We start from the raw sequence: 12,220 nt of genomic DNA on the forward strand, positions 1-12,220 counted from the left end.
ATGCTGAAAAATTCCAGTTTAGAACAGCTGCATTGTTCTTGAGTGAACTAACGAAAAATTTTTGCAAAAGCCAAAACCCAAGTTATGTTCAGTCTAACCATGGATACTCACTGAAAAGCTCCTGATGGATCAGTGCAGTGTTTTAAAATTCAATTTCCAGGCCCCTGGTCTGTATTATTTTGACCCCCGATCAAAGGAAAGGCAGAACTCATTTATCGGTGTTTCCCCCCCACCCCGCCCCCACTTATCTGGGTAGACCACAAGTACACTTGCCTCGAATATTTTGGGTCCATTATATCTCAAGCATTTACAGTGATGACAAAACATAATCTCAATGCTGTCACAAGGAAAACTGTAAAAAACATTCTCATGGCCCATCTTCTCATTCATAGCTTGCTTTAGCAAAATTTTTCCTGCTCTTAAAGTTATTGAATTAGAACAATATTAAACAATATATAGATATTAGAAAAGAATGGGTCCCGACCCAGAAAGCTCTCAAAGAGAAAAGTCTCCTAATTTTTCTCTTGTTCAAGATAGTCGTATACACTATTAAGTTCTGGAGAACTCGGAAAGGCCTGATTATGCATAAACATCATATAGAACATTTTCTTCTGAGGGAAGCAACGTCCATTCTTTGAAGCCCCTAATGCTAAACACGATCTAACTGTTTCATACACGCGAAACATGAATTGGAAAGCCAAGGGAGCTAAAACTTACCAAAGGATACTTCACCTCTGTGTCTTCTGGTTACTAGAGCTGACTGAGCACTAACTACGTAGATGGCAGAGATGGCATGGAATATATAGTACTGCGGAGAAAAATGGCAAGAGGAAAGGTGAAGCTGTTCACAACGCCCAGGTCAGCCTGGCTCTGCAGGGGGCGGGGAACGTGCGTAAGGCGCTAGAATGAGCACAGCCTGGTGGATGGAGAACAGGCAATTTTACAGAGTAAATATACATCCCTAAGAAATAGTTCAGGACGTTCCCTCAGACACTACACTGACAATAGAGTCTATAAAAATGCAAAACACTAAGTAACACTTTAAAGCAACCTACATCTCAGTGATGGAGAAGAACCAGTCTTCTGCTCACACTGCCTAGGTAACAACAGTAAATGCCGGGAAGATTGCAGTAGCCATAAGCCATCATCTGAATCAAACTATTGATGAAAGGTTCACTCGAGGAAAGAAAGAAGAAGATGCATGCGAACAGCCTAAGCAATCCGTCATTAACTGTGTAAGGCTAGTGAAGTACATTAGACACGCTGGGGAACAGATAAAGATGTACACTTTGCAAATTCAGCAGTGCACTGCAGAAGAAGTACAGTGTAAAAGGCGGAGGCAAACTTAACACGGCATTCCTGCCTCTGGTCAGAGAGAACTATCCTCCCAACTCAAAAAGGAAACAGTTCCTGAAAATTCCTAAAATCAAAACCAAAACAAAGTAACAACAAAAACCAAAAAGGAAATAAACTCCAAACCAGGAAATAAAGGCTTTCTCTATTTTTTTTTTTTTTTTTGACAATTTTACCTTGCTGAGGTACACTCCCTAAATCTATAGCAAGCTTATAAGGGTATTCTTTAAAAGAAACAATCAAGCATACTATACAGGTTAAAATGACAAGGAGTAAATGCAGCTTTTTGAAGAGTAAATAGCACATTTGCTTTCAGAAACAGGTTTCTTAAAAGATACTAAAATTATTTTTTCTTTTTGCTGTGTGTATAAAACTTCACCTAGATGGTGAACCCTTTACTATTAGTGAATTGACTGCTTTTGACCAGGAAAGAAATGCTAAGGACATAGGCTCAATTTTCTAATTTGAGAAGCCCATTTTAGTGGATCTGCTATAATCAACAGACACCTGTTATTTAGCGATCACTTTGAGATTTTAAGATTCAATTCTCCCTCTTGTTTATAGAAAGTAACACTTCTTAAGAGATCAAGAATCACACACACACACGCATGCACACACACTCACTCAGAAGTACCAAAGCAGGCCCCAGCAGCTACAGAGAGATACACGTGCGATCTCACTCAGCTGTGCCCAGGTTGCTCACGTCACACGGGCAGCATTCAAGATCAGAAAAAATGAAACGGCAGCACAACGGATCAGCAGCTTCTCTTCTGGAATTCTTCCAGGTTCTTGAAACAAACAGACACACAAACAAATGAATGGACATAAAGCTGCGATCACTCTTGCATTGATTTCAAAACAGTAAACGAGGTGGTTCCCTCGGAGAAGCAGAGCCCATCCAGAAGACAGCAGCTAGGAGGTCTCCAGCCAGTGATCCTCGACAGCTCTGCAAGGCTTCCTCGGGGGACCCCTCAGCCACCAAGGAGGTCCTCCGGATGATCAGCTCAAGGCAGGTTAGGCGGTATTCATTTCCGAGCTGTTCTGGCTGGGCGGCAGGTGGGAATCCAGGTTTTCCTTGCACCTCTCCAGATCGTGGAAGTAGGGGTGAGACAGGGCACTGTATGCTGATATTCTTTTGGCTGGATTAAATGTCAAGCACTTCTGTGATGGAGAAAAAATAACAGAGTGACATAAAACACGTCCATGTGCTTACATAGTTATGTATCTCTTCACTGTCAAGTGTTAGGAGGAGGGCTTGGCAACCCACTCCAGTATTCTTGACTGGAGAATCCCATGGACAGAGGAGTCTGGTAGGCTACACGCCACAGGGTCTCAGAGGGTCGGGCACAAATGAAGCAACTTGGCATGCATAATGAGAATGGATATCTACTTCCAGGGACACTAAATACAACGTAGAGAGTACTCATCTGACATTGTTGTTGGGTCGAAAAGTTGTGTCCGACTCTGCGACTCATGGACTGCAGCCCACCAGGCTTCCCTGCTCTTCACTGTCTCCTGGAGTTTGCTCAGATTCATGTCCATTGAGTCGGTGATGCCATCCAACCATCTCACCCTCTGCTGCCCTCTTCTCCTTCTGCTTCATCTTTTACATGTCCCTAATGTATGAACTGCCCCTCAGGAAAAGGCAACACCTTTTGGATTGCCTGTGGACTGTTACCTACCCAGATTTCTTTACAACTCAATCATATTATTATTACAGCATGTGGTGGTGGTGGTTTAGTCGCTAAGTTGTGTCTGACTCTTTACTGTAGCCCGCCAAGCTCCTCGGTCCATGGGATTTCCTGGAAAGGATACTGGAGTGGGTTGCCATTCCCTTCTCCAGGGGATCTTCTCAACCCAGGGATGGGGATCTTCCTGAATCAGGGATTGAACCCAGGTCTCCTGCCCGGCAGCCAGATTCTTTACCACTGAGCCACCTGGGAAGCCCTTTTTACAGCATGCATATAACTTTAGGGAAGTGATTTTTCTAATGCTAGCAAACTTGGTGCCAAAGGCAGTCTTCACTCTGATTTTTCACTCTGCCCAAGTTTTATCCATGAACGGGAAATGGAAAGGGGTTGCCTTGTTCCAGTGTAAGGCTAATTACTGAACACAGGGCCAGTGGAGGGGGCAACAAGTAAGGGCTAAACCTGACTATCCCGATCCACTAGCAAGTCATGTACCCCACCCTAGGGCTGTGTCTCCCGGAGGAAGAGATGCCTTCCTTCTAATTCATGTCAAGGTGCCATATGGGCTAGCAGTAGCCGTACAGGGAGACCATTAGATTTAATTCAAGTCACTAAACTATTTCAGGTTGCTGACCAAGTGCAGGTAGAAGGTGAGAGGAGAGGAAAGCAGCCATCTGCCTTCCTAAGCTGCCAATACACAATCAATTAGTTATTAACATTCCTCTAATTTCAGTTCCATTTCCACTCCAACCCCAGGCAATCGTGTTCTTCAAATCCTCCCCCTCTCCTCTACCAACTCCTCCAGCATGCTTAGCAGGTGGTCGGCACTCACTAGCGATGAGTAACATCCCAGCTATCCACACCACTGCCTCAGGAGCTCCTGGGAAGCAGAGAAGCTATGCCAGCTCCTCCATCCTTGTGACCCAGTGTCTGCTGACTCGGCTGGGGATCTGAGATGTCTCTGAATTTCAGTCTTCTACGTCAGTGGTCCTCAGCCTTTTTGGCACCAGGGACTGGTTTCGTGGAAGACAGTTTTTCCACGGATAGGGGTGGGGGTGGGATGGTTTGGGGACAATTCAAGGGCATTACATTTATGGTGCGCTTTATTTTTAATCTAATGCTACTGCTGATCTGACAGGAGGTGCTGGTCCGTGGCCCAGAGGCTGGGGACCCCTGCTGTATGTAATCTAGCTTTAACATGATCACAATTAGGTAGACCTCTCTCATTTAATCTGAGCCCTTGAGTCCTTCACAGTCCTGATTGGACTAGGGACTCCTAAAACTCTGCTAAATACAACTGACCTAGAAAAGTACAAACAGAAAATCCTACGTTTAACTTCAAGTGAATTTTTGGGTCCCCCCAAATCTTATTTATCCTGAGCTCCCCACCAGTCCATGGAAGCCAACTTGTCTTCTGAAAATTAGACCCAAAGAACAAGCAGAGGAAGGAGCTTGTTCTACTGTCTCTAATAGCAATAAACATCTTGAGAAAAGCTTTACAAGGGCTGAATTCTCAAAGGACAGGAAAGCAGGGGCAAAATTCTTAAGCCTGAGTGCTCTCTTCCCAGAGTCCAAGAAGGAGAAAATTACGTAGTGGCATTAGAAAAGGAAGTCGCTAGTTTAATTCCCAGGACATAGGAAAGAAGAAAAAAAAAAGTTGTGGAAATATGTCCAAGATAGAGACATTCCTAGAGGATTATATGGGAGGAAGCCCTGTTCCCACATGACACGGATGGCTTAGAGGTGGGAGCGTGGTAGAGAGGGGAACTCCTTAGCCTATGGCGGGGCGTGTGTGTGAGAATCTCAAGCTGGAGGTTGTAACACATTTTGTCCTACAGAAATATTGTTAGAAAAAGCGCTTGAGTCTTATTATTGCTCTACTTCACCAGAGCAACTGGCTATTTTGAAAATTAATTTCAAAGTCTTGCGTAATAATGTTGTTTCTGCAGAAAAATATAATTTGCTTGCCAAATAATTGACTTAAAATGAGCTTTTGGAATGGCTACTTGACTACTACAGTGGATTTGGATCATTTTCAAACACAAATTTCCTTTCTTTCCCTATTCTCTGCTTCCATTGGGGGAGTATTTGTTCTATTAGAGTTGGCCTTGGCCATGTAATTTTCATCGGCTAATGGAACACGGACAGAAATAGTAGGGTACCTTTTCCAAGCCTACCTAGGCCGTTAGGGGCATCGTATATTTCTGCCTGCCCTTCTGGGAGGACCCACCTTCCTTCTATGATGAGAAAAACACGCCTCAGGGAGCCAAAGTCCTTTTAGCCTGGGTCCCAGAAGGCGACACAAGGGCAAGACCAGTACTTGACCCACTGGCTGAAGAAGAGTTGTTTCAGATGACTCACAGAGCTGTCTCTGCCAACATGGAGACCCATGAGCAAGAGACAAAGGTTTACTGGTGGATGCTCGTCAGATATCTCTTTCGGTTGTTTGTTATGCAGCAGAAGCAGATGAATACAAGTATCCAAAAAAAAAAGGTACTACCTCAGGCTCTGAAAGCAGTTAGATAGCAAGAACTGCAAAGCTTCTTTTCTACAAGAGAATCGTATCTGGAGGATGTACCTAGCCTCCAAAGATAATCACGATGAACAGGGCCAAAGTTGTAAAGATATGTAGGTTTGGGTGTCGCTAAAAATAATTCTTTCCCTGAAGTGTCTTGTTACTGCACACTACTTTCCTTATAGATTTACATGAGTGTTCATAACTGTCGATGTATATATCCATACACGTATGACTGAAGCATTATATAAAGTCGACCTTTTTTCAGATAGAAATGAAGGATTACTCTTAAAGCGTTAAACATTTAAATGTTAATTGTCACCAATTTTCCTCTCCCTTGCCCTCCTCAGTAAAACATCTTCAACCTCCGGGAGGGACAGCACGTTGAGGGCCGCAGGGGCCTCTCTTATACTGAATGGCCTGTTTTCTCAGCTTTACAGTTCTAACTGGTGTCCCTCTGGGATGAAACAGTGAGAGCTTTTAGATAGTTCTGAGGTTTAAGGTCTTGGACTGTCCTTTCCCCGAATGTCTGTGCATATCATGCCTCGTGCTTAACCCTTAGCTGGTCATGATGTTCCTGGCTCTGCTTGTTAAATTCTGTGACTGCTGGCTGTGCTGGGTCTCTGCTGCGGTGTGCGGCTTTCTCCAGGTGTGGTGCGCAGGCTTCTCAGCGTGGTGGCCTCTCCCGCTGTGGAGCATGGGCCCTGGGGCGTGCAGGCTTTGTAGTGTGGCACACAGGCTTAGTTGCTCTGTGGCTGGAGTGATCTTCCCAGACCAGGGATCGAACCCGTGTCCCCCTGAACTGACGGGCAGATTCTTAACCACTGGACCACCAGGGGGCTCTGAGCTCTGCTTGTTATTCCTCTCCCTTGCTTTTCTAGTCTCTGCTGCCACTCCTTATCTACCGACTGCCTTCTCGCTTTGGTAGGTTTCTTTGCTCCTTTTTCTTTCTTTGTCTCCTGCTACTTCTTCAGATTAGCACTCATGTGTAGTCTGGCTTTGAAGGCCACCACTGCTCTCAGGGCACCCTGAATGAACACACGGGATTGTATGTTATCTTTAAATTTTAAGTTCTTCTTGGTGATTCCTACTGATTTTGGGGCCAGGAAATCTTGGGGGCTGTCTTTGGATGTTCCAGTAGCTGAAAGAGTGGGTTACTTTACTTAAAGTTGTTCATCATTGTGACTCTCTACCCAGAAACATTTCATTCAAAGTTCCTGCTGAAAAGGAAAGCCTATGGTGGCCATATTTTATATCAGGTAGTCCTCATCCCCTCCCAGCATAGCTGATTGGGCCAGGAGTGCAGCTTGGCCTTAGGTACCAACCCATACCATGGTTTGGCAGCAAAAGGGTGAGGTGTGCCAGCCAGATTCCTCTTTGTAAGAATCAGATGAAGGAAACAGAGACAGGGCAAATGCTAGCAGAGGGACTGGAGCTGAAAGGATCCGTGAATTAGCTGAAGTTCTGGTAGTCAAGGGGCCAGCTGACGTTAAGGGGAACAGACAGCAGAACTGAAAAGAAGCAATGAGGTGGAGTAAAGGGCAGGGAAAAGCGGAATTGGTAAGAGAAGGTGATGCGCAGAACAGTGACATACTCTGGATGGCTCTCCACCATCAGAAGCCATCCCTCAAATCTCCTTTTCTTAAGGTAATGCAAATACATGTTTGGTTGCGTTTTGGGTTAAAGAAAGATTCCCCAAACAATAATTACAGAAGATTAGAGTCAGACCCCCCAAATGAGCTGTGAAATGTAAGAGAAATCAAGGAAGAAATTTCCTCGATAGCAGGTAAACCATTGGCTGTGTATACAGCATATAGTGAGCCCCTGTGTCTAGGTGAATGTTCTCTCTAATTAATCTATCTCAAAGGATGCGGGCCAAGGTCCTTAGTGAGAGTCTTACAAAGAAACGGCAGGGAGGATATAGGGCTGTCCTCATCTGTAATGTGGAAGTGGAGGGAACTTTTGCCTAACCATCAGGAAATGAGCCACCATCAGGTGAAGATGGAGTTAGGGCTTTCACTAAGAAAAGGCCATGGTTCTGCAAAAAGGCCAATCAATGGCTGTGTCCATACAGAGCTGAAGCATAACATTTCTACTCGGACTGATAGACTCTTAGGTCTGTATCTAAAATTTGTAATACACTGACAGAATGGGAGCACTGGCTCCTTTGAGTCTAGGAGCACTTTCTTGGCTAGATATCAAAGGTTGTTCATTTGGCTGGTAAAGAATACACTCATTACTACTCATTGGGTTCCAGACATCAGGAGAAGTCCAGTAGGTACATTTTTCTACTCTGCCCTACTCTCCAAGTACAGGGAATTCTGTGCAAAGCCAAGTATATGAGTTTGAGTCTCAAACAGGGCACAGATCTTTGTGTTTGGTGAGGTATTTTATATGTCAGGGCACGTTCAATACTTCTTAAATAAATCAGTAACTGGAAGGAGTTTTGCTATTTGGTTCCTTTGGAAAAACATCTTCCTAAAGATGTGCCTGTTTAAGAAAAGACACATTTAAAATGCCAAACGAGCTGCTTAAAGTAGCAGGAAAGTGTAAACAAGGAAACATAATATTTACTTCTACTGACGCATATGTTTAGACGGATCCAGAGGATTCTAAGGCTGCATTCAAAAGAACATTAAAAAATGGCAGAATGAAAGGGTGTGAGTCAGACTCTTTTCCTTTCTATAGGACCTGAAGACACTGCAGAATCAAAAGTCACTAGCCACCATGGGGTAGCAATGAAAGCTCTGTCCTGTGAGCTTGTGGCATGTGAGGTTGAACTGATGCTGTGCCCAGCGCCCAGTGTGGACACAGGACTTGTCAACAGCAATAACAATTCACTGCATATCCATGCAATATCAATGCGTTATCAATATCAATGCATTACCCATTATCATCATAAGAGGGAAGTAACATCATTAATCAAAAATGTGTAGGCAGTGCATCACCAGCACACTAAAAATATTAGCTGATGAGTTCTATTCATGAGCGCAGAGAAGACCAACGCTGCATCACGTGAACTTACCAGAAGTAGGTCTTTGCCTTGTTCATCAATGTCTGTTACAAACTTCTCAATTGGTTGAGGAGATTTTGAGTGAAAAGCCTGCCTGGGTAGGGCAACATCTCTAGGCCAGTCCTCTTCTCCCGGGAGTCCAATGACGCTACAAAAGAACCACAGTTGAATGTAAGCATGAGCTGTTGTGCTGAAGCGACTTTTCTACCAATTCCAGAAGAAGGTGAAGTCTCTGGGAGGGGCCTGGCGGAACACGGAGTCCCCGGGAGTCCCCACTTGTATGACCGGCAGGACTCTTCTCTGTCCTACTGCAACGTGGTGAGCCTGGGGTGGAGGACAGGTTCATAGGAGAGTTATAAAGAGCCACTGGGAAGAGAGAAATGCAATCACTCTGGCAGCAGCTGTGAAATGTAAGAGATCACGCAGAAATGGAAACTATTACTGGTAAGCCCCGAAACACTGTCAGACCAGGATCTATATACTCAAAGGAGACCCGCATGGACACATCATGTTTTCCTGCATGCCCCAGATGGCTTTTTGTGTCCTGACAAAACACGCTGGATTGACACGCTTTTAGGATGCTCATCTAACATGATCTGTTGACAGGTGAACTGGGTTGCCTTTTGGCTTAAAGAATGAGTCCCCAAACAGAAATTACATAGATTAGAGTCAGACCCCCCAAATGAGGCTAAAAGGTAAGTTAGTTCTGTGTAACACAAACACTATTTTATCATTTAATATCAAATTTAACTTATTACATATTACAAATTTAACTTATTTACATATTTTATATAATCATTTTTTGGTATTTCAAAGTGAGCAAACAATTCATTAAAAAACCTATTATCTTTTGTTTCCTCTGAGACTTATCCTAGGATCACAAATGCAGAGAAAGAACTAAGTGATGTAAAAACAGCACATGCTTTAGAAACAGGCAGAACTGGGTTCAAATCCTGAACTTGCCTTATTGGTAGGTAAGAACAAATTATTTAACTTTTATTTATATGACAAGGATGATAATTTGTGGTGTTAAGGATCAGCAATGATTTCTATAAAATGCACAGCACAGTGCCTGGCACACAGGATCTGTCAATATCAAGATCAATGTACTGCATATCAATATCAATGCATTACCCATTAGTATTGTAAGAGGGAAATAACGTTATTAATCTAAAATGTGCAGGCAATGCATCGCCAACTCACTGAAGATATCAACTGATGAGTTCTACAGGTGTGTGACTTAAGGTTCTTCAGAACTATTAGTAGGCCTGTGGCCTTACACAACTTATACATTATGTAGATGTTCCTTATAACTTATATACAGGTAGTAAGTAGGTTTGAACAAGGAAATTCAGGGGAAGCAAGGACTTATATCTCATATAGACTGATTAAATCTGAACCCTGGTTGGTGCAGTGGTAAAGAATCTGCCTGCCAATGGCAGGAGACGCAAGAGATGCAGTTCCATCTCTGGGTCGGGAAGATCCCCTGGAGAAGGAAATGGCAACCCACTCCAGTATTCTTCCCTGGGAAATCTCATGGACAGAGGAGCCTGGTGGGCTACAGTCCATGGGGTCGCAGAGAGTTGGATACAACTTAGCGACTAAACAGCAACCACAAGAAACATTAAGAGTTTAGCGGACAGAACACGTGGCTATTCAAATACCGAGCAAACTCTTCAGACTACAGGCAGAAATGGTGCTGCCCGGCATCATGGTCTCCTTGGCCAGTCCTTGCCGGGACTGACAGGCCTGGGTGGTGGTGTGTCGGGGTGTTCTCCCGAGTGGGTCTCCAGGGCGTGGGAACAGGTAGTGGTACATTTCACAAGATTTCTGCAGGACTTTGTTCCCCTCCTCTTACCTCGACAGAGCCCAGATCTCACCCGGGAAGAGCAGACACCTGCCGCAGGCTGTCTGGAGAAAGACTGCTCTCCTACCCGAGTCAGACACGCAGGGAGAGCCGGGTTGCTGAGGGAGATAAGGACAGACTCACAGACACACGGGGACGAGTGACGGGAAATGACAGCCTGAGCAACACACAGACTTGTTTAGTAGCAAGATCTAGAACAAGAATAAAAAGAAGAAAGTGAAGACGCTACCATTAATTATTAAAAAAAATAATGTGTGTGTGTTTGCATAGAATGGGACAGGCAGAGGAAGAACAGAAGAATGTTTACTAAATAACTTTAAAACATTGTCTTTCTTTCATTTTTGGCTTTCTGGCCATTTTTATATCAATATTTTTGTGTACTGTTACCAGTTACCTAGAAATCAGTTATAACAGCTCAGTGCAAATTGAAAATCTTTTTTTTATTTGCAGCTTGGAATATATTTATATTGAGCTAAGTCTGGCAATGTTGGCAGCTGAATACCAAAAGTTCTCAGAAAACCAGTGTCCCTGTGTGTATATGAATAAATTTTAGAAGTGTTTTAAAATCTACCACTTCCTAAGACATATAGCCTAGATATTATTATTTTCATTATATAGGTGGGGAAACTTAAGATGAGGAATAAAATGAACTGTCAAAGCCACACACAGAGAGTTCAGCCCAGAGGCTGGAGAGAGCTTACTCCAAACCCAGTATTTTAGTTCCATTTTACTATGACTCTGCTCTTAAAAATGCTCTAAAATGTCACGGACTAAAAGCACTCAGTTTCACTTTCAAAGTACTTGCTGTCCTTTGAAAGTATAAATCTTCCTAAACAGAGAAAGAATTTTCCCCTTAAGAGAATGTGAATACGGCTTCCCTTTAAAATATATTCAGTTTAATACCTATTATGAACTTTTATGGTCCATACATGAGTGTTGTGAAATTCTAATAGGTCCATTCAAAAGGGCTTGCATCGAATTTCAGTATTTGGATCAAGCTGAATATAAGCCTTACAAGTTGACATTTGTATTGGAAAGAGCACAGAACCTATAAAAGTGAAAGTCACTCAGCTGTGTCCGACTCTTTGCAACCCCATGGACTATACAGTCCATGGAATTCTCCAGGCCAGAATACTGGAGTGGGTAGCCTTTCCCTTCTCCAGGGGATCTTCCCAACCCAGGGATCAAACCCAGGTCTCCTGCATTGCAGGTGGATTCTTTACCAGCTGAGCTCCAAATGAAGTCCACAAAACCTATAAATGGCATGAATGGCTGGGACAGAAATTATTTTCCTAGTACTTCAACGGGACACCAGGGTGCAGCGTTGTCCCTTTTCTCTACGCCAAACTAATGAAAACGTTCGGAGGAAACGGAACATAGTTACAGTGACACAAGGCCAGAAATCAAGACGTAAAATCCAAAGGCACCAAACATATTGAGCTTCATGGCTTCTTTTCTGCTGGCAACCTCGGATCTCAGGCCTTTTCCAGACGTGGAACTGGCTTCCCTTGGAAGCAAGTCAAATGTGTTTGTCAAAGGCTCCTTCTGGTCCATCTCAGGGGCTTCACGCATTTGGGGCACCAGCAGTGTTAAGAAGGGCGCTGGAGTCAGACAGAACACCCAGATGGGGTCAGCTAGAAAAAGCAGGCGGAGACCTCGGTGTCTGACAAGCTGGCTTCAATCAAGAGTGTTCTTACTTTTAACAGGAGGGTCACGGGTAGGCCTGACTCTCACGGTTGCCTCTTCACGATCACATGCACACAAAGCATACTCAACAGGGATAG

The 12,220-nt window shown here is 43.9% G+C and overlaps 1 protein-coding gene across 2 annotated transcripts in view; it reads right to left on the reverse strand.

Moving 5' to 3' along the window:
• Positions 1–242: 242 nt before the first annotated feature.
• Positions 243–12,220, reverse strand: part of CDK6 (cyclin dependent kinase 6) — a 242,224-nt gene continuing 230,246 nt past the window's right edge. For both annotated transcript variants that reach the window (XM_065938631.1, XM_065938630.1), the window contains 2 exons: positions 8,582–8,717; positions 243–2,514 (listed from right to left, as the gene is read on the reverse strand). In XM_065938631.1, coding sequence (XP_065794703.1) covers positions 2,368–2,514; positions 8,582–8,717 — 283 coding nt within the window. In that variant the 3' untranslated portion in view covers positions 243–2,367. The remainder of the gene's footprint in view (positions 2,515–8,581; positions 8,718–12,220) is intronic.

This window comes from Muntiacus reevesi, chromosome 6 (genome assembly GCF_963930625.1).
Source record: "Muntiacus reevesi chromosome 6, mMunRee1.1, whole genome shotgun sequence".
In the NCBI taxonomy this organism is placed as follows: Eukaryota; Metazoa; Chordata; class Mammalia; order Artiodactyla; family Cervidae; genus Muntiacus; species Muntiacus reevesi.